This window comes from Cryptotermes secundus, unplaced genomic scaffold (assembly GCF_002891405.2).
Source record: "Cryptotermes secundus unplaced genomic scaffold, Csec_1.0 scaffold1072, whole genome shotgun sequence".
NCBI lineage: Eukaryota > Metazoa > Arthropoda > Insecta > Blattodea > Kalotermitidae > Cryptotermes > Cryptotermes secundus.
In genome coordinates, this window is record NW_019735578.1 from 621,721 (window position 1) to 645,831 (window position 24,111).

At 36.4% G+C, this 24,111-nt stretch overlaps 1 protein-coding gene across 1 annotated transcript; it reads right to left on the bottom strand.

Moving 5' to 3' along the window:
• Positions 1 to 11,631: 11,631 nt before the first annotated feature.
• Positions 11,632 to 18,373, bottom strand: LOC111869687 (mitochondrial 2-oxoglutarate/malate carrier protein). Its single transcript, XM_023861380.2, has 5 exons — positions 18,187 to 18,373; positions 17,652 to 17,888; positions 16,088 to 16,392; positions 14,560 to 14,659; positions 11,632 to 12,763 (listed from the first exon to the last, which is right to left on the bottom strand). The coding sequence occupies exons 1-5, from the start codon at positions 18,249 to 18,251 to the stop codon at positions 12,532 to 12,534; spliced, it is 939 nt and encodes a 312-aa protein (XP_023717148.1). The 5' UTR covers positions 18,252 to 18,373; the 3' UTR covers positions 11,632 to 12,531.
• Positions 18,374 to 24,111: the final 5,738 nt, after the last annotated feature.

The window sequence follows — 24,111 nt, forward strand, 5'->3', positions numbered from 1 at the left end:
GGTCTGATGGAGTGGGATTTGTGGTGAACAAAGTGGCATTGGGCAGGTTTTCTCCGAGTACTTCAGTTTCCCCTGCCAATCTTCATTCCACAATCACCCCCACCTATCATCTGGAGCTGGTACAATAGGCCAGAATTGGCCACAGTGCAAGGGAATTAGTCCCACCCCACTAGCAATAACAAAAAAGAATAGATTGTAAGGAATGTGTGTAGACCTCATGCCAACCATTACTAATGAAAATAATCGAAGTGTGACAGGAGCATGTAGCAACATAGATAATGAAAAATAATCAGTAAAGAATACATAATATAGAGAAGTGTTACACCAGTTCTACAATTGGAAGAAAGTTTCCCCCTCTTCATTAAAACAATTTCCTAGCACACCTAGAATCTCGTGGTGCACAATGGTTTGCCACAGCACATAGATCATAAAACACAGATTTAACAAACTACTGTAAACATGAAGCCAACTTGTGGTAAATCATGGTAGTAGGGGCCATGTTTAAGCCATACCATCTTTGAAGCATCAGTCTTGCAGTAGATACTAGACATTTTCACTCAGACTCAGGTTCTTTCGAGCCATTAACATTTCTGTCATAAGGACCCAACAACAAAATCTGAAGGAGGAATGGACAACTAGAATACAAAATGGCACACTTAATGAAATGTTCCCATTATATGTTTCAGCTTTTAATATTCAGTGTAACTGAGATTTTTAATTTGTCTGTTTTTTATTTTGGCTAAAGATCTGACAGTGAAATAAATGAGGTTAATGAAATGTAGCCCCAAATTCATCTGCAAACAAATATGTTTTGACTTCTAAACCCAAACCAATATTGTTTTTCATGACTTCAAAATTTGGAAGGATATCGACTGCTTATGGGGGCATGCGGTAGCATAGTTGGTTGAGGCACTATGCTACAAGGTGGTAGGTCACTGGTTCGATTCCTGATGATGTCATTGGATTATTCAATTGACCTAACCCTTCCAGCAGCACTATGGCCCTGGGTTTGACTCAGCCTTTAACAGAAGTGAGTACCAGGAATATTCCGGGGGGGGGGGGGNAAGGGCAGCCAGCACATAAGGCTGACAACCTGGCTGTCGTCTGTGAGCCGATTGTCTAGAAAATGTGGGAACCTCAACATCTCACAACCCTGTGGGCCTCCACGGCCTGTTACAGGACTAGCTTATCTTTTTTATCTTCATTATGCACTCTTTATATTGCCATACAGCTGAAAACAAGTCAAGAGGAGTATATCATCTTAAAGGAACCCTACTGTTTTCAGGATAGTATTTTATTTTTGATGTATGTAGATAGTACTCGTATTCCTTTCATTTTAACGTAGAAGGAAGGAAACTTAAAAGAACATTAATATATACAAGCATATGAACGCCACCCAGTAAACTACCATTTACAATCAGGGAAATACAATTTCTAAACAATATGATATTCTCTAAAATAGACTGTGTAATCTGAAACTTGAAAATGAGTTTTGTGTAATACAGGAAAAATGCTAGTCTCCCCTAGCATTAGACATGACAGGTTTTTGTTCTTTAAATGCAAGATAAAAATGAGGCCACTATTGTGTACTGAAGTACATATTTTCTCCAACCTGCAGCTGTTTTTTTTTATTATTTTTATCCAGTTTCATACTTCAGAGGACTAAAACATTAACCAAAGGCTCCTTAGTTCGAACAATTAAAATGTTAATGTCCTGTTCTTTATTTGCTTTCATTCCATACATTGTAAATATGAAAATTTACATATATACCTTTAGTTGTGATCAAACCAAAACTATTCTTCTAACTCCAGAACAGCAACGTTTTTCATAAAGCTTGTAATGTGCATCAGGTATCATAAATATTGTGATAGTAATGGTTTTTGTCTGATGCAATCAGAAAAGAGTTTCAGTAAACTGTCTGGGGTAGCAGTTGGCTATGAGTAACCAGTCTTCTCAGTTGAAAGTTTTAAATTAAACAGCAGTTGTCTCATTACTGCCTCTTCCAACATTGTAACATGCAAGATCAAGGAAGTGACAGTTTAAGTAAAGAACATAGAACACACTGCACTATGAAGCATTACAAAGGATATGTTCTGTACAAATTATCTGAAGTTAGGATAGTACTTGCATGTATAGTTAATATAAAACAGATACCTGAACTGTATATTTGCATTTATGATAAAGCAGATTTGTGACATATTGTACATGCATTTCAATGAAACATTAGAGTAGCCCTACATTGTATCTTGATATATGAAATATATTCTGTTGTGAAATAAATGTATGATTTAAGATTTATTGCATTTCCTTAATCATGTCCATCCCTTACAGGGAAGTGGAAACTCTGTATATTACCTGCCTAAGTGGTCAGAAATTTGATATGTCATCCACAGAATTAACTTGTAGGTTCCTTATGGGTTCCCAGACTAAGCATTATGTTTGTATGGTATATGAAAAGGAATACAAGATAAAATTTGAAATTACATATGACATCAGATGAAATCTGAAGGTAGAATAAATACTGGAAGAAATATGAGTGAAATAAAGATAGTAGTCTAGACTGCTATATACTCGTGTGTGTGTGTGTGTGTGTGTATATATATATATAGTATATGACAATAAAAAGATTCCTTTCAGATGACAAACCACTGGAAAGAAAAGGGGCTACGAAGAGAAGTCAGGAGGGAGAAAATATAGAAAAAAGAATATGGAAGGAGGGGGCAAGGAGTAACTTTTAAAAGGAGAGAATGGTAACCCCTTTAATTGTCCAATTATGGTAACAGATGTGGTTGTTTTCTTGGGGATAAGAGTAAAATATTTTAAATAGTATTCATATTAAATTTGCTGGTAGAAATAAGATGGAAAATGTGAGTCATAAATACAGTAGTCTTGTAAATACTGAGCCACATATCATCTAGGAGAATTTGGGAAGGGGGGGAAGTATTATCTACCTGTCAACTTGAAAGCAATGGAGCCGAGTTATGACACCAACTTCAATGAAATTCAGTATACTAAACCTAATTCAATTTTGTCAAACTATTTTAATTTAAGTTCATTTTGGTTCACTTTAAGTATCGCTTTATGTAAGGGTCTAAACTGATTTTTATGTATAGCTTTTCATACTTCTGACAGATACTGGTGAAATATAACATGCAGTACCACTGTTAAGCAAATACTATCATGTTTCATTCACTTCAGTTCATTTTATGAGTCTAAGGCATGCCTCACTAAATATTCACCTGTCTTGAATAAAAGTTATAGATGTCCATAAAATAAACACTTCACATCAAATACAATATTGTCATGATTCTGAGTAATTCTCGACGGGGTTTTGGATTGGTGATTGATTTTATTGTCCACTTTTAACACACAACTCATAATTATACTTAATTATGGTTCCGTCGCTAATCTCCACACTTTACAAATCACTATAGCACACAGATTAGAGTTTTCAGTTGGTTACAGTATCCACTAGTTGTTTCCATGTAACAGCTTCTAACAGTGGCTAGCCCTCTGATTGCGGGCTCAAGTCCCTTCTGGATGGTGACTCCCAACCGACTAAGTGTTCACTTAATCCCGCTTATAACTACTCGGCATGGACCGCCATCCAAAACACCATTTCCAACAGTTCGTCTATTGCTGCATGTTGATTTGTTGCTGTGGAGACATTGCTCAAATCATTTCCATGGGAACGTTTCTTGTTTGCGAAGCACATTAACCCAGTATTGGCTCTGGTGTATATGCTCATCTCGCGGTCGTTGCCTAGTAACGGGTCTGCATGCTACAATATTTTCACAAAACTCACCGATTCCAAGCAAATCTTGAGGAAAAAACAATAACTATTATGTGCACCTAAAATGTAAATTAAATTACAGCTTTTTAATGATCCCCCCCATGGCTACATTTGTCCATTTCTGTGTAATGTCTGATGCATCTACTTTTGATCTTTAGATATTACTGGCTCCTCTCTATATGGAATGACTGAAGGAATTCACATCTGACATATAAGTGCACAGAGGGTGAGTTGCATTTACTTCTGACAGAAGAGCAAAGATGAGAGTGATGGCCAGCAGAGGATATCCTCAGCTTATTGCAAAATTTCTGGCCAGAAACTGGTATTCCTCTCGCTTATAAATTCTAACTCTGTCACAGGTTAAGGGAAGGCACTGAATCTGGCCAATCTAGAACCAGAGACATTTAAATGTGTGCTAGAACCTTATTCCTATACCACAAGATTTCCTATTGAAACAAAGAATACTAAACTTTCAAATAAAATTAAATATGCATAGTTTACACAGGTGATTTGAATAAAAGCACAATTAACACCAAATAATAACAATCATATATTCTTCTATCTGAAAATAAGACATCTATGAACACTTCAAATATAAGCAAAACAATATTCAGCGATGACATAATTACAATATCACATGAAAAACATTATGTCAGTATCTTGTGCTTCATAGTTTTGTTTCATTTACATATATTAAAAACTATCTTATAAAATGTCTGTAGCAGATAATGTGGCACGTATTTTGGCAATTTTGCACATACACAAGAGAGAATGAAGACAGGCACAAAAACCAAATTTCACATGCTATATACAATAATTACATTTAGAGACAGCACGGCTAAGGAAATGTTTTTCCAGTAAACCACAAAATATTTCCTAATATATACAACACTATCAGCAGTTCATAACTTGCAGTTTTAAGGAGATGACATTCTTCAAATCCTGTAGAATCACATATGCTTCCATATGTAAGTATGGCTATAAATTTGAAAAAATTATGTCTGAAACTTGTAGCTATTAACCTTGACTGATCATAAATGTGTTTTAAATTGCTGTGTGGGCCCCAGAGCTGGTTTGGACACTGTGTAGAAGAGAATCTGTTGCCCCTGCTGGGAATTGAATCCCAGCCATCAACTCACAGCCTGTTGCTTTACTGAGCTATCCTTGATCCTAACTTTGCATTTTCTGCCCATATTATATTGACTGTTACATGTAGTAAGGCCGATTTAGATATGTAGCTTGCATACTACAAAGAACGAACATTGTGATATTGTAGGTGGAACTCCTACTTTTTGATTGGAAGAGGGCTGCTGAGCTGCTGTTGTAAGAATATCAAAGTTCAAAATATTTGACAGTACCTCTACTTGATACTTCTCAAATAATTATGGCTGTTCTGTGGCAACTGTGTAGGCAGAAGTAGTTGCAGAATCAAGAAGATAAAATAGATGTTCAATGTAACTGCAACATATTTAATAGATTAATATCTATCATTAGCAAAATTAAGAAATATTCTGCCTATCATTAATACATGTGCTGGCTGAGATTTTATCTGTTAAATTTCTTTGAACCTTTTTTTTTCTTTCATATTCACTGGTAGATTAAATGAGAGTTTATTGACAAGAACATATCTATATGCAGTATATGCATTAACATTATACAGTTTTAAGTATATGCATTTTGCTTTTTCATCATGGACTAGGTAGGCCCTCTGATCTGTTCCAACTCAATTAATATACACACATTCTTGAATCTTGAACACAAATTCAAAAACGAACATAGAAATACCTGAACCCACAACAAACTGTATGAGGTTCAACTAAATTATTACAATGTATAAATGCTGAACACTTCAGATAAAAGTGATACATCTGCAATAAAAATGCATATAATAAACACATATTCTTGGACAGCTACTATTGTGATTTGTTTTGATGGAAGGCATGACAAAAATATGGCCATAAACTGTCCTTTCACTGACATCACCTGCTGCTCAAACAATTATAAAACTAATCATCACAGTTGCATATGTCTTATGAACTGCATTCACATTGCTTTGATTTTAGGTAACAACATAAAGTGCAAATATTCAGCAGACTTTTGTACCTAAACATCTGTCAAATTAGGTCAATGGTTCTCAAAACTTCTTTCAGTGTCAGAAACTTTTCTCACAATAAAATAACAGTGTGACCTTAACCATGGACTTACTAACATATACTTTGTAAGTGTAAAAAAATACAGTCTATCAAGAACATGATGTGAATATTACAAGAAAATCATCATTTCATTTATAGTAAACCAGCACATTTATACCTGAAATATGAAGGTGCTATGGTATATGGAAAAAGGCTATGTTCTGGATTTGATCATTCTGACTTAACACATTGTGTTACTTTTATAGCTTTATCTAGCACTGTTTTCAAAAGTCTCAAGTACTGTTGCTCAATGAGAGTTTGTCACTGGTGATCATATATATATCAGCACATAATTGAAAAAATAAAATTCAACCATATCACCTGTACATACAAGACACTGGGACTGTACAGAAATAAAGATTATAGATTCAAGCCCAAATGACATTAAAAATATTTTACTAATCAATTTTATTCAGAAAAGAAGGTCAAGATTTTCATTTCAGCTCTCTTACATATCTGAAAACTTATTATGGTGATAAATCCTAGTTTTCATAATCACATTTTCAAAATCCTCATCTTAATATCAAACAACATTAACATACCTAGTACACCATTGATGCTGGCCCCTTCTGCTAAAAAATTAAAGTGTGATGTCACCTCCTCCATTACAAAATGTTTTTCCACAGAACCAAGAGTTTCAGTTTGAGAACTAGTAGACTTATGATGATGTCTTTCAACTATCCATTACCTAATTACATACAGTGAACATCTATGACCTAAGTCCCTGAGGAGCAGCTGGACATATGAAACATGAAACCCGTCACTTAAATGAAAACTGAGCACATAATAAATAGCACAGCAGCTTCATGACCCACACCGCAAAAAAAAAAAAAGTTGACACATTATGTATTAACACACAGCAATCAAACATAATGTATTTCACACCAGAACGGTCTTCTAGAAAATGTAATGTCAGAACAAATGTATGATATGTTGAATTAAAATTGTACTCCTACACTTTCATCTCATAAAAAAATGAAAACAATTTCTATGCACTAATCTGTGCACTTCTGACATGATATTCACACCTAAAATAAAATAAAGGCAGTACTGTATTTACCTATATTTAAAGTGCACCCAGATTCTGGAAGATTGAATTTAAGAAACAAAAATTCATTTCACAACAGTTGTACAAAATTTACTGAATAGTTCCTAAATACGGTTATAATAACACTACTGATGTATTCACAATTTCTGGATTTACTGGTATTAGTTGTGAACATTTTAACCATTACTGTTGCTCCTGGCTACAGTAGAGATAGAAACTCCACTATCAAGCACATAATAATTTAAGGGGTGCATTTCATTCAAACTTCCTGATCACAATCATATTTTTCAATAATGTCCATGCAGAGGAAAATAAAAGAATTTCAATGAATAAAAAAATTTTTGCTGAGAACTTTTAGTAAAATATCAATTCTGAAATTGAATACACTTCAATATAATGCACAGTCAATTTTTCAGGAGATATCTGGAGGGAAAAAATGTATATTGTATTTTGACAATAATAAGGTATGTAATGTGGCAACGACAGTTGCGAGTCACATTAACATGAACTTTAAAATTGTAAAGATCCCTGTGTTTCTGCACAAATGAAAAAATTTGTTGTGATATAACAGTCCTTTGCAAAATAGTGTTCATGAGATATGAGAAAACAGAATGTTCAGTGCCATTAGTTACTGAAGAGTTGGTAAAGAAAAAAATTACAGTCAACCATACATATATGGAAAGAAAGTTGCACTGAACAGTGCTCTCTTTACATGTAAGTAGAAAAAGCAGGTAGTGGTTATTGATTTGTGTCAAATTTCTCATTTCTTATCACTTGCTCTTCATAAAAAAATATATGTTAATGTAAGTAAGGAACACTGACCCATTCTCACCATAGCATAACTTAAACCTGATGCTTATTATGCTCTTTTCTGCTAAAATAAATTTCTGTAGCCATTTTAATGTTCATGAATGCCACGTAAACCTTAGAAGACTTTAATTTTGTTTGTGAATTTTAGAGCATTTAACTTGGTTAAATTAAATATAGACACAACTGCTGTAACGTAAGCATGAATAGGAAAATTGAATGCATCATTTCATTTTGTGAGCAAGAAGTTATTCAAGAACACAAAGTCAGTCAGTCATGTGAAAAGGAAAAACTTCATACTTTTCTGTCAGTATCACTAATGTTACTCAAATACTGCCTCTAAATGTTACTGTACCCTACCACACTATACTAGAATATTAGAACTACCATCACACTTTATCATATTAAATGCTACTTTCAGCTGTTTATGCATTACAACAGTATTTCCCAATGTTGTACCCACAACCCTGCTTATATGGGTTGCTTACTCGTAAATACCCACAGTGCAGTCAGCTGTCTAATGGCAGTACATAATTCAATTATTTGAAGCAGAAGTTTGACTCTTAGAGGTGTGTTATTACTGTTAAGGATTTTACTGTAAATGGTTATCATCAGTTTATATATACAACTCAGTTAAAAGTTCCCATACTGCAAGTTAACATTTGTTAAAAAATAAAAATGTATATAAGAATTTGAAAATAATAATAAATCAGGTTGGATCTGAATTTTACATAAACATATAGATAAAACTGACAGTATCTCTCCCAGCATAAAAATTGACTGTTGTTTCCAAGTTATCAGATATTTATGAACTTCATCTAGTTTAAATAATATTATATAATTTATGCACTTCACACTCCTCACTTCTAAGCTATGTGTTCATCTTCCACATACAATCTCTTCCAGTTAATCTAAGCCAAGTTCATTTTGAATATATGGAATAGTCTTTTTGGTGTTTTCATGTTTGGTTGGTAGCCAGAGTTGATTCTTGCACACAGTACACTATATGTCTCTGGGTCAAGGACTAATATGTTGATGTAATTTGAGAAGTCTCCCTTAAGACTGACTGATATAGCAGAATGCATGCGCTTGAAAGCAAGGACTGGTGTACTGTAGAGTGTCCTTGGAGGTAGTACTCTGTACATAAGTACAGTTGGAATGTGACTCAAAGAAATTTTTTTAATATAAGTTTGTGTGAAGGTTAATTTCATATCTGTAAAGATAAACACAAGATGAAATCCTATAAAACTGTTGAGGTTTAGCTACTTTGATTTCAATAGTTAACCAAGCTACCTGTATAAAAATGTTAAGATAGCTCATGACATCACAGCAACTAAGTTGATATGCTGAATTTCCTATCCTATCTTCATGTTTTTAATACAACTTTTAAATTACCATTATCTCAGCCATAAAGAATCAACACAGATACCTGAGAATTGTCAAAAACCAAGAAAAAGACCAATACTTACTTCATAAAATCACAGCAAAATTACAGTTGTAGACGGTCACATCATGTTTAGCATATTATTCTCTTGTGGGTTACAAAGAGAACTAGGTTGTGAGCACAACATTTGAAAAAATATTCGAACTTCAATAGCGCCTCAAATGTTGCCATTTTCCCCTTTAAACACTTAATATATATGAATGCCAAACATTTCCTTCTAAAGAACCACAAGCCATGCATTATCAACATTAGAAACTAACATAAAAGTTAAATTATTACAACAATAAGAGATAACTACACATCATTTTCAAACCCCAGCCATAATTATTGTCATTTCCCTCCAAATTTTTGCTTCCCTTGGTAACATAAACACCAGCAGTCATGAAATGCACTATTAGCTTCATCAATTAATATACAAACCACAGGCCAGACAGATCAAAGGCAACAAGTGGTATGGCGATTTTATTTATAAAATATAATATTATTAAAGGCCTCCATCATATGAAAGTATCTCATAGTAATTCAGCAGCAGTGACTGACACAAGAGTAATTACTACATGACCTAATGTGCCAAGATAATGTCTACTGCACTTAACGTCCTAATGAAGGGAAGTAAACATGACTATGATAAGTAGAGAGATTTTTTAATACATCCACTGCCAATGACAGCAGCTGTGACTCAAATTAGTAGATTCTCACAGTACAGATGTATTACAACATGTTTGCTAGCTGTAGGAATATGTCTTTTGTCCAGCAGTGTTATCCAAGTCCCACTAAATCTTCATACAACATCATGAAAGTTTTTAGGAATCAAATCTGTATAAATCTCCTACATACATTCAACAGAAACATTAATTTTTTCATTCAATAACAAATGTGTTGGTTCACTCACCTGGTGCACTGGATTAAACTGGCAATTTAAATATCCTACAGAGAATGTGTTTACTTCTGAGCTAGTGTAAATGACTTTAATCTATAAATGTGGCTATATATATATATGAATTCACCACAAAACATAAAATGTATTATATGATTAATCAAGAATGAGAAGACAGCATAATATTCAGTGCCTGTGTTATATACTTCGAAAGAGTCTAACTTCAGTTTCAACATTTTTATTGGCATAAGCAAAGCAATGGTATTTTTGTTTGCAAGTTATTTACCACTTTCTCAGTTGGAGGCATCTTTGCATATGCATGGGTGTGGTCATTGTATCTATCAATTAGCAGAATTACATAAATTCCTTCGTTCAATGATTTTGTTGTTAAATTAAATTACAAGGTCTTTTTACTTATACCACAATCATGGGAAAATAAATTTGAAATGGCACACTGGTGATGCCCTACAGAATGGAATCCAGCATAATACTAATTCCTCTCAGGCCTCAAACCCTTCATTTATACTTTCAGAACATATGGTTCAACTTTCTTCTAGTGGAACAAGGTTACATATAAGCACACCATGAAACATGTTTTTTTTTTCCCCAGTTGATACATCTTGTTAAACAAGTAATTTAATAAAATGAAACTGTAACAAAATGAGTTGATATTTAATATACTGTCATGCGATATGGTGTTTGGTTTAGTAAACGGAGTTATTGGGCACTTTAACACACAACTTGTGACTACACTTTACAAATCACTATCACACACAGACTAGCGTTCTCAGTCAGGTGCTGCTCGGTAGCAGCTTCCAACAGCAGATGTTCCCCTTCCTCTGGTTTCCTGAACATTCCCTGTCCTCAGCTACTGCAACTTTCAACTGACTGTCTGCCTGCAGACTTGCTTGCAACTTCTCTCTAGACTCTCAACTCAGACTAATGGCAGCTGGTCCTTGTTATATATACTCTCATCATGGACCACACAGAAAACACTGCTTCCAAAACTTCATTTTTGCATGGGTTTGTTGCTTAGTCATGGATCTTGCATTGTTGCATGCTTATGAAGCTGTTGCCCAGCAATGGGTATGTTTGCAAAACCATTCCCTAGCAGCGGCTCTCAATGCTGGCTTCACAGTTCTTGCTTTGAGCAAATATGCAACAATATACATTCATTTTCTCTGCTATATTTTTGATGCCATCAAATTAATTGCACGTGAAATCCTTTACAAATTCAACTATACAAAGTGGTATCAGAAAGTCCCAGATTGTTATTGCTGTAACTGCCTCGGTGAAAGACTATGAGAGGGGAGACCAAGGTCACGCTTCCAAAAGCCTATTGCATCAGTCTGCCATATGATACCACATGACTTCCTGGAAATGAAATCATTGATGACAGGTCTCTTTGATCAACTCACATCCCTCCTATCCCTCCTCACCTCCGTCCTATCTAAGCTCACGTNGCATGTCAAGTTTCGGGTGAAACTTGGTAAATCTGCTACCAAAACCCTTCATTAATTTGGAAGTGAATATTACTGGTATGCATATTCTGGGAAAGCAAAGACTATATATAGTGACAGCTTTTATTTTTTCTTTCCAGATAAAGGTTATATTTTTCAAAAAGTATGCATTACTACTTGGAATGATGTTCAGCCTCTCCTCAAATATTCCTACAACTAGATAACCATCAGTGATTTTAGCATCATTTACAACCAGTTACACATCCTGCCAGTTTCACAGTTCTTGCATATAAACATCCTTGATTTGAATCTTTATGAGGTATAAAAATTACTGTTCATGATAGCCATAGAACACTAGCTCAGAGTTTTGTGACAATAAATGATATTGGTTCAATGGTTTCAAAGTTCTACTTACCTTTAAAATTTAACTTTAATTTGTGAGTAGAACCAATTCCTGTTCCAATTACTGAATAGCCTAAATTCATTTGAAATTCAGTATTTTCTCCCATAAAATTTAATTTTCTTTGTACAATTAATGAAAATGATAATTTCACAATTCTCTTATATTTTATGGAATTTATATTATTCAGTACTTTACAACTAAATATTCCCAACAGTTACTAAATGAAAGAAATTTTATCAACATGATGTATGTCAAATGCATGAAATATGCTTATTCCAAATATTTCAGTTCAGATTAAATTGGAGTAACAGAACATTTTAAACTTTATGGTCTAATAAACAATCAACTAAAAGGAGAAATCTGATAGAGTAAGGAGTAAATATTAATAATAAAATATTTTATAATTTATAATAGCAAAAACAGTTTCCTCTGCTTTAAATGAAAAGCAATAACATACAACAACAGACACTAGGTCCAACAATTTGCAGTCTTCTTCTTTTGTTCGTTTACAGTCCACCTCCTTTTCCACTTGTGTCCCCAAGAACATATTTCTTATACAAATAGTTCATCTGTTCCAGGAATATGAATGTCAAAACAGTGTGTGGCCCAAGTCGAGCATAGTATGGAGTGAATCCTTTCCACAGGGCAAAGAAACCCTCTCTGCGTACAACCTTTGCTAGTACATCAACGGCACCAGTATATTCTGGTTTTCCATCAATTGTCTTCATATTCTGGATTCTAAAATGTAAAGAAAAGAAGACAGTCAATGAGATATCAGTGTTTATATTGGTATGCATAAACAAGTATAAGGTGATGTCTGCATATATAAATTCTATAAGATACGGTACATTTGTATTCAGCAAATGTTGATTTTGTCTGTGCAACTGTATTCATCCAGCTAAAAACTGGAAGGAAAAGTATGATTATGGTTATGCATTGCACAGAAGGCTTGACGAAATCTAGATGTACTCTGGATGTGGAAATGAAGCTGTTTTACATCACCTGCAAAATCTGCCACATTGTTTTTATCTGTGACACAGTTTAAATCAGATAAGTATGAGGGTTGGAACTTTAATAGTGGCAACAATGCTGTAGAGACGCCATGCAACGGAACCAAATAATGTCACTTTTACCACACATTAGTTACATACCTACCTTACATCAGAGCAAATGGACTCTCCATTCCCACATCAAGCGCATGCGCAGTGACGAGAAAAACAGAGCCTTGTGTTAGCTGGCGGTCTAATGTAGTGTTGTCATGATGTTTTTGCAACAGGAACAAAGGAGTTGGATAAAGATTGAATGTGCCAGAGGCCATACAGCACGACATTGTCATCAAGGCCTTCAAGAGCCTTGCAGGGAATCTGCATTGCCTTACAGAACAGTGGCAAGGTGGGTAAAACCCTTCAACGAGGGACGCCAAAATGTGGCAGACATGTGTCGGCCAGGTCGTCCTAGTGTCAGTGAAGAAGTGTATGCTCTTTCCGCGTTACTGGAGAGTGACTGACGCCATACGATTCGTGAGCTGGCCCGAGAGACAGGATTAGCGCATACAACTGTGCTTCACATTCTGAAGGAACGCCTGGGCGTGAGAAAAATTGCATCAAGATGGGTTTCGCGTGATTTGACGGAAATGCAGAAATGGCTACGATACCATTCTGCTCGTAACCACTTGGAGCGCTATGAAAGGCTTTCTTACACCATATCATTACGCTGGATGAGACATGGGCCAAATTGTACGAGCCACAAATGAGATGCCAATCGAACGAATGGCGTCATTACAGGTCACCACGAAAATCAAAAGTTCATCAGAACCCCAGCAATGTGAAAGTTATGGTGATTATCGTGTACGACTGTGATGGTGTTATCCTAACGCATACCGTTCCCCAACAGCAGACCATCAATGCGCAGTATTACTCTTCACTTTTGGAACACGACCTGCAACCAGCTTTGAGAAAGAAGTGGCGACACTTTCTGCAGAATCCACCCGTCATTTTGCAGGACAATGCTCGGCCGCATGCAGTGCAAGTTGTGGCTGATTTGTTTGATTGATGGGGCTGGGAAGTGCTGTATCATCCACCATACTCCCGGACTTAAGCCCTTGTGACTTCAACTTGATTCCTAAGATGAAGGAACCACTTCGTGGCATTTGCTTCAGAACTGCTCCAGAGATTCTTCAGGCAGTAGACCACTCCAGTTGAACTATCAACACAACAGGCACTGCTAATGGTATCCTACAACTTCCACATCACTCGCAACGGGTTGTACACAATGCTGGTGACTACACTGAAGGACAGTAAAACTTCAAAACATGCATCTATTTTGTATCAGTTGTAAATAAATAGTTGCCACTATTAAAGTTCCAACCCTCATATACACAATAAATTACTGCTAGAATGAGGTGACTGAATAAGCTTTTAAATAACATCATATCATGTTGATAAAACCAACAACCCCAATACTCCCAAAATCATTTGTGTATAAGCCTATTCCTATGAAAAGTACGTCTCAAAAGACATTCAATTACATTTTACCTTGTTTTTGCTATGTCAACTGGCATTGAGGCAGCTGTTGTAACAAGGCCAGAAATCATACTGCTAACAAAGTGGCAGAATATATTATCTTTGAAGTAACCTGAAAATGAAAAAAACAGAAGAGGAAAAACTCAAATGCAATCAGTGTTTTCTTGCATTATTTAAATCCACTTTGTTGTATGTATTATCATACCAGTTCATTTAAATTATCTATATACCATTTTTTGTACATTAAGCAGAGCAAAGGGTATTTACTTTTATATACAACTGCATTAGACATGGCAGAGGGATAATATAAAAATTCAGGTTTATGATTTTCTTTTGATTTCTTGACATATTCAGCAACGTTTTGTCATTTGCACAGACTACTTGACACTGCACTTCGGGATGGACATGCTATCAATGAGAAGAGAAGCAGAGGGGTGTGATCTCAGCCAAGATATTGAGACGAGTTCTATCTTCTGGGATAGTATAGAGTCAATCTGCATAGTCTGTTGGCAGTCAACTGATGTTTCTGAGGTACATGTCATCTCCATCTTCAGGGACAAAGAATAAGACAAGAAGGAAACATGAATGAAGCAGGTAGCAAGCAGCTGCACACAATTTTGTTCACCTATATGTATAACCCAACGTTGTACACTGGAATTCACTCATGTTCAAAACGTTTAAAACACCTCTGATATCTCTCATCAATCTTATGTCAGTTAATTTTCAACTTAAGTGTTACAAATAAAAAGCACTTATTCCTGAACAACCCTCAAGGGCAGTGTATATTTTGAAGTGTAAGTCATACTGTAATTTCAGTTTCATATTCATGTTTATAATATGTTTAATTTTTCTTTGCATTATAACTAGTAAAATTCTCCAATTGCTTATTAAATGAACCTATCTGTTACTTAATGATACAGTGAAACATTGCATATACTCTGCATAATTATAAGTGATCATATTGATGTTATCAAATTCATGTATTTAGTACTTATGTACTGAACATGGGTTTTTATTGATAATGTCTGGATCACAGAAACGCTCAACATAACAGCACATATGGTATTTGGAACAAGAAATATGGAAATGCTTACCTCTACAAAAAAAAAAAACTCCATGGCCTGCGGTCCACAAGTGAACTATACCGACTGAGCGACCACCACTTGTTGGCAAAGTTAGTGCCAACTTTTGCAGATAGAGGGTGTCACATGGTCAGCGCAACAGATCCCCATGGCAGTTAATCTCAGTTTTCTAGACCAGAGCCGCTATTTCCTTGAAATAGCTCCTCAATTATCTTACCTCTACATATTCTGTAATCGGTATGAGATTCATGCTTAAAGTAATATTCAACAATGTGTAAACACTGCTCTCACAGATAACATCCCTTTGCTGTCAAGAGGATCTACATTTAAATGACACAACTAGTGGATACTTTGCACTGAACTGTACCAGTATGACTGTGATGTTGAGATCCTGGGGCATAATGTTACTTTTCAATCACCCTGAAGAAAGAAATGCAACCAAAACAACTGTATCTGACCTGTATCAAGGAGGAACTGTTTGGCTTGCGAGTAGGATGCAAGCTGAGCAGCATTCACCACCATGGCTCGGCCCATGGTTGGAATTGCACCTCGCCAGAGTGTGAGAACCCCTTCTTCTTTTACAATTCGGAATAACGAATCAAACACATTTTTGTAGTTACGTCGTTCTGCTGGAGGTAAACGACCATCAGCTGTCATTCTGATCAATGATACTTCTGCTGGTGTTCCTACAAAAGCACCTGCTACTCCGGCTGTCATTCCCAGAGCTGCTTTTACAAAGAAACCTGGGGGCTTGCCATCAGCCCTAAAGGTTAATTATAACATATAAGTAAAATTTTCATTGAATAGAAGTACAAGACATTACAAAACATAAAGGTCAAATTAAGGATATTGCAATAGTGCTGTGTGATATACTTGGATAATAATAGGTTTCTTCAAAAGTTTAAGAAAAGAATCATTGAATAAACAATAACTGGAGAGACCAAGAGAGGAATGTTATCCAAAAAAGAGTAGGTGAAGAGAGGACACAGATACAAGAGGAACACTTGTAGAAAGACAGAAGCGAATGCCCCATCTTCATAGAAATTTTAATGGATGAAGATGATAAAATCATAACTACATTTCTGCATTCTATAATTCAACCACTATACTGCTAGTGAACACTAAGCCAATTACATTCTTTTAAGACTGATATAAGGCTAATGAACTATCAATTGGAGGCTGATTTTCTTTAGTTCAGTATTTCTGGTAGAGGTCTGTCAGTAAAATGACTGGCTATTGGCTGAATGGCTGCTGTCTGATTCTCAGTAGAGGCATGGGGAATTTTTTAAAGAGTGATATTGTAGGAATGGTAGTAAAGCTCCACACATTCACAGGCCTTGGTGATGGGCAAGACAGACTGTTCACCCTTACCAATTGGGAAAGCTTTCACCATACTTATGATCCTTATAGGTAGGTCCCTGAACTCTTCTGAATGCATTTAAATTGCAACCATAACCACAAGTTCATCTGAAGGTCATTATAATTTGACAACTTTATCTGTTTAAATCTCATCACAATATAATCACCTACATTAGAGTATACTAAGGAAAAAATATTCAATTTCAGGACACTCCCACAGAAAAATATAACAACTGATGCATACTTATCAGACTTAAAAAATAAATGGGTCACTGAATTTTTGCACAGTGTGATAATTGGTGTGATAATTTGCAAGAAATTCAAAGCTCTGACACAAATCTAAAGACACTAAGCCCCAATTCAGTGTCACCTGATATTGTGAGGGAGGAACATTACAAAATATCTTGAACAGAGGAATGTGGGTACTTGTATATCACACTTGAAAGAGCCTTATTAAAATACAATCTTGCTCTATTAGCTTACACGTATTTTATGTGTCTGTTCAACCTATTCATTATCCTGGGTGACATTCATTCTATATTGCATGTTGGGTGGAAACAGGTATTGCCTTTTACACGTTACTTTCATTTGACAAAACAAAACCAACTACCTGTAGTTTGTAGTTAACATAACTGGTCATAATATTTAAACACCAAATCTCACCCTGAGAACGTTTCAAAAAGCCAAGTATATATTCCAAGTCTTGTTGTTGTATAGGTAGCTTGTCGAAGGAGTCCAGCTGACAGACCAGTATACATAGCCACAATTCCTTCTTTTTTTATTATTCCTTGAATTGCATGAAAACTTGTCTTGTATTCCCTTGCTTTTCCTCCTTCGCCACTTAACTGCATCCTGTTCTTTACCAAATCAAGGGGTTGGACGACACACGTTGCTCCCATGCTGTAAATTATTACACACTTGTTTCACGAATGTATATTCACACGATTTACTTCGACAGGCATTACTGAACTGTGCTTATTATTAAATTGAATCCAATGCTCGTTATTGACATATTTCAGTTTCTAACTATAACACGCCGCCGTGTGATATCAGTGGTCATATAAAAAAAAAACATAATTTGAGGGCCGCCTATTTAAACATTCCGCCACGAAACACTATCGAAATCGATTAGTGTATAAAAAATACTACGATCACTGGAAAAACAAATGTTATTGTAAACATCTGCTTTTCTACTTACCCGGCAAGTCCACCGAAAAGAAACTTAACAGAATTTGGAATCGTCTTCGCCTTTTCTCCCGCCATTGTGACGAATACGAGAAGTAATTATACTTTATAGCTTCCGCAACTACTCCTACACAACCTCACACCGTAACTCTCACTTCACACCACGACCGACCCCGACCTTACTTGCACAGCAGGATACAAAGGACGCAATCTACTAATAGGAATCCGTCTGACTGATCAGCTGTTCCACTACGCTAACCAAATTGTTACTACATTCATTACAGAAAATAGCATTTGGTTATGTAATACTAGATTAATGTAATGTTGCCGTAACTTAGCACTGATGCCAGGAATACCAAAAATATGCCACTAATTTAGCCCATTCTTAGGCTGTGTACTGTTCATTCCATCAAATTCTCCACAAATAAGAATTTAAAAAATTGTAACTATTGTAATTTTAATCTACTTATATATCAAATTGTTACTATTCAGAATTAACTTGACTTGTCATATATCATGTACAATGATCTACAGTGACGAAATAAATCAATCAATCAATCAATATAGTAAGTTCTATAACTGACGTATGGAAAGCGTTCTCCCACGGGATGTAGTTAGGAGTGCGTAAATCCCAAGGCGCGGAATTTGATTTCGAAGTACCTGAAACGTTTGCGTGAAGTTATTTTTCAGGCTAAAAGATACTGCTGTAGAGATTTGTTTATATTGTTGCAATAGACCCATTCGTAAAGTACAATGATACTATAAGTATCCTTCTTGAAAAGGTACAGACTTGTTTATAATTTATAAGCCTTATGCAACGATGAAACTAATCTGTTAGCAGAAAGTCACATCAACATTTAATTCACATCCCAGTGCCATTCCTGTTCCCCAAAACATGCCTTTTGCAAAATTCTGTCATGCCTTCAAATAAAATAAAATACGTAACAGCGTTTGATTCCAATCAGAAGTGATGTGGGCACTGCTACTACTGGAAAGTTAGCTAAATTAATAATTCTTCGGGGGGAATCTACCTTGAATATCGGTTTGGGACGCACCATTATCATTACTTCAGTTCCCGCGGTTATTCTCAGTCCCTCCAGGATACCATTCGATGATTAAAAAACACTGTAGGTACAGACAACCTACGATTCATCCGTATGAGGGACCAATCAAAAATTTTCCATCCAATCCTTTCTCACTAGAGGTCGGGGTAACTCAGTCGGTATAGTGGTAGACTGAGGGCTGCGTGGCGGGGTTCCTATTCCCGGCAGGTGCAAGAAATTTTTCTCTACACCACGATGTTCAGACCGAATCTAAGGCCCACCCAGCCTCCTATCCAGCCGCTACTGGAGCCAAAGCAGCCTGGACGTGAAACTGATTTCACATCTGCGTCTAATGCCGAAGTCAAGCTTGGTGGAGCTATACTTTCACTCCACAATAAGTCTTGATGTCGTGGTGCTTAAGAATTCTATGTTTCACTTTTACTTACCAGCAATAAATCAACGACAGAGGTGACGTAGCGTCGAAAGAGAAATGCTAAGATGATTATGAATAGTAAATTAAGAATTTGTATCGGAGAAAGTTTTGGGTGCAAACTGAAGGCGTTAAATCTATTCAGATGCTCTGAGCAAAGCTACTAAATTTTTTAGGCCATGTCTTAGCTCAATCGGTTAGTCGCTGGCTTCCCACCGCGACGGCCTGGGTTCGATCCCGGGGTCTGGTCAAGTGGGATTTGTGGTGGACAAAGTGGCGCTGGGGCAGGTTTTCTCCGAGTACTTCGGTTTCCCCTGCCAATCTTCATGCCACCAATTGCTCCACAATCACCCTCACCTATCATCTGGGGCTGGTACAATAGGCCAGAAATGGCCGCAGTACAAGGGACTTAGTCCCATCCCACTACCAATAAATTTTTTTATTTATTTTTAGACCCCACCAAGTGCTCGAACCAGTTATGATAGGGGCCAATTCTGGCCGTCAGTCATAATTTTGCCATTCACCAAATAGGGCGGTCTAAACAGCTATTATCTAGAAATTTTGTTTGGCGTAGCTGTATTTAGTTTTCACCGTAAATATTTGTACATAAATGTTCAAAAAACGAGAGAAGTTTCAATACATGGACATGTAAGTTTGCAAAGAATTCCTAAATGGAAATAAAATCTAATAATATCTTAAATCTTATTATCTGTGATCCTTTAGTATGTTTTATGAAAAATATCCCGTGGTCCCACTTGTGAATAGCTGATCGGACTTCAGTCATGTTAACTTTAGCTTTTTATATCCAAGTTCATAAGTAGTAGATAAGAAAGTTATATCTCCACTGAATTAGCAAGGTCGAAGCATGCCTAAGCAAAGAACACAAATGGGAAGATTGCTCCTATAATATCTTCAGAAGAACAAAACTTAGGAATGTTTCATTTAGCTGTTCGTTTATAAATGGCGCATAATTTCTCCTGTTAGACAGGCACAGCTCATTTTCTACGAGGAAGATGTGAGAAAGCTGAAATGGGCAGATGATATATGAAAAAAGGGTTGATAGACTTGTGAACCACAAAAGTTTTCATATCTGCACATCCTATATCTATAAAAACCAATTTTGTATATTCTAACCTACGATTACACTGCCACGTCTCCAGCCTAACACTTCTAATTAGCTCTTTCTCAACCACGCATATTACTGCCCTTCTATATCTATTTCCATTATTTATTTAGAAGGTTTAAATTACTCAACAATTAATTGAACATGGCGACAGAGTGGGATTTACGTTTGCTTCATATGCTAAAGGACCTCGTTTCGAGACTCGGCTCCTGGATCATCTCCCCTAATTTCGGTTTTTCGTGGTTATCTCCAGTCCCTCCAGGAAGATGCCAGGATAGTACGTCAAATTTGACAACGAATGCCGAAATACAATCCCCCTTCCATCTTGTTCATCCGACTCTGCCCTCTTTGATTTTTGGCGTTTCCAAGATGGACGTTTGAACGCTCTGTTTTCAGTCGGACATTCTTTATAAGTAAATAATGCTTACATGTGGAATGCGTCTTGTATGCAACACATTTGTGTTATTAACATCAGGTCAACTAGTTGCTCTCTCTCCCCTCATATATACATACAAGCAAATCTCACATATGTACGTGCAGGTTCATTTGGTGTGCTCATCGTACTCGTAAAATAATAACAAAATACTTTCCTTGTCACCTGAATTATTTAAATGCTATCGGACATCCATCACCGTTATTTGTTTGATTGTTAACGAGCAACAAATTGCAGAATTTAAAATATCTCAACTTCAAACAGACAAAACAAATCCGTGGTTTTAGTCCGCAAGCTATCTATACCGACCGAACGACCGCCGCTGGTTCGACGAAGTTAGTGCCAACTTTTGCGGATAGAGAGTGTCGCGTGGTCAGCACATGAATCCCCATAGTCGTTAATTTCGGTTATTTATACCGGAGCCACTGTTTCCTTGAAATAGCTCCTCACTTATCCTCGTGAGGCTGAGTGGACCCCGTTCCAGATCCACTACTTCTCAGAAAATCTGGTAGAGCCGGAAATCGAACCCGGATCTCTGGATCTGTAGCCATGAACTCTGACCACTAGACCACAGACGCGGACAAAACTATAAATAAATATGTGACATGATTTACAGTAACAGTAAAAATTACTATTTATGATCTGGCTACCTTTTATAATTGATGTGCTAATATCCGACTGCAATTCGGTACTAGGCTTATTATTTTAATTCCAGTAACAAAAGCCACGCCTCTTATGTTCTTACTTGACGAGACGAGGGTACTGCGAGAATATATTTTGTATTGATTTATTATGCTGGTGTCTTCATGAAGTCACGAGATAAGATAATAGTAGTATACACTTGTTACTTCCATAGGTTACTTTCTGTCTCTGCATCCTATGGCCCAAATGAAGCTACTTTTTCTTCTGTCTATAAAATATATACATATATCTTCCATTCTCATAACCACATTTTTTTCAACGTCGTAGAGTATTGTAGTTAAATAACAGAAATTTTTTGATCTTCCTATGTCTTTTGGTTTGTACTGAGGAGTAAGATCCGAGAGTCTGTTATTACCAGTTTTCTTTAGTGAGGTCAAATATTATTTTGTAAACATTTATTTATCTATAATAAATCTATTTAATTTTTAATCTATGATCTTACGCAGTCTACTGCTACAGCAGTTCTTAAAAATATTACTTCCGATCTTTGAATTTAACGACAGTTTTTGCGCTTCTGAACTCAAGATTTGTTAGCAGACAAACACGTAGGAAATGCCGTCATATCATAAATTTCAAATTCATCTTTTCTTAATTGTTTTCTGTTGTTTATAATCTCATTTTGAAAAATAAAAGTACTCTTATGAAATCGTCATGTTGTCTGTGTGTCTGTGAATCACCTCCTATTAGCTTCTGAATGTCTGAAACAATCTTTACGAAACTTGGTGTGCACATCATGGAAACTGAGCCCATCTCAACGGCATAATTCAGAAAACCGTCCCATGAGTGTGTACCTGCATGTGTATTTCTCTAACGTTGCTAGTTCCTTTTTCGTATTAACATATGCCTATTTTAGATATAATATTGTTCTGATTCTGATTAAGCTGTAAAGGTAATAATTAACCCATCATTAAGAATGAGTGCTCAGATAGGATCATTTATTGTCATATTTGAAGTTATGAGTCAAACATTTTCCTGGAGGTACTGAAGAAAATCGTGATAAGTCTCATGTTTGCAAATCTTGGTCAAGAATTAAACTTGGGTTTCGCGCTAATTTCAGTAAAATCGCGTTAGACAATTCTAAACATAACGACTTACTTTCAGCTGTAGCAACTTTACTATAAGGCGAATTGGTGAGACGATAAGAAGCCCCAATTAGGGACTTCCTTGGGCTGCGCCGTAGCTCAGGCGGTTAGTCGCTGGCTTCCCACCGCGGCGGCCTAGGTTCAAGCCTGGGTCTGATCATGTGCGATTTGTGGTTGAAAAAGTGGCGCTGGGGTACATTTTCTCCGAGTACTTCGGTTCCCTCGCCGACCTTCATTCCACCAATTGCTCCACAATCACCCTCACCTATCGTCTGGGGCTGGTAAAATGGGCCAATAGTGGCCGCAGTACCGAGTGGACCCAGTCTCACTCCACTAAGAATAATAATAGTAATAATAATAATAATAATAATAATAATAATAATAATAATAATAAGAACAATAAATAATGTTCACAGGACCGTCTAGAATTCGGTATCAACAAACAAAATCGATACTAGCATATCAACATTTGTTTATTAGGCAAAGTTGTTCGCTACATGTTTCGATCTTCGTAAGGCCATCATCAGGTAAATCTGTAAGAATTCAGTCTTAGTTTTTGAATAGTGTTTTTTTTATGCGTTTATGTGGATCCATACTATTGCGATTGTTGTGTAGGCGGTCCTATTAACTCTGTTGTATGTGACACACAACAGAATGCATACCATAAATAATAATAGTAGCCAGTAATCTTTACTACCAAGAGAAAGCCAGGTAAAGCCCATCCAATTTACGGACCAGGGGACGTCACACACCCTGCAGGCAACCTTGCAGAAGAAAAGTCATGTGCAAGCATATCCCAGTTTATCGTCACTTTTGGGCCTCAAGCAGCCCCTCTCCAGATTCCAGAAGTCCGTTTCTCATATGCGCGTGCGTGCTTCGTAACTTTCCTAGTGACAAATCATACCAATATTGCCTTCTTTTGGGGTGTGAAGACGCGTAGTCTACTGGCTTTCACAGAAACCTATTGACACATGGAGGCTTCAAGTTCCATCGAAACTTTGGTACCTTTCTACTTGGAGCTGAAATCTTAACCAGTACATCCTACTAACAACTAGACAATGGGATAGGCGGCCTGAGGTTCAACTTTCCGCTCGCTACAGATTCCAAACCGGGTCATGAACCCAC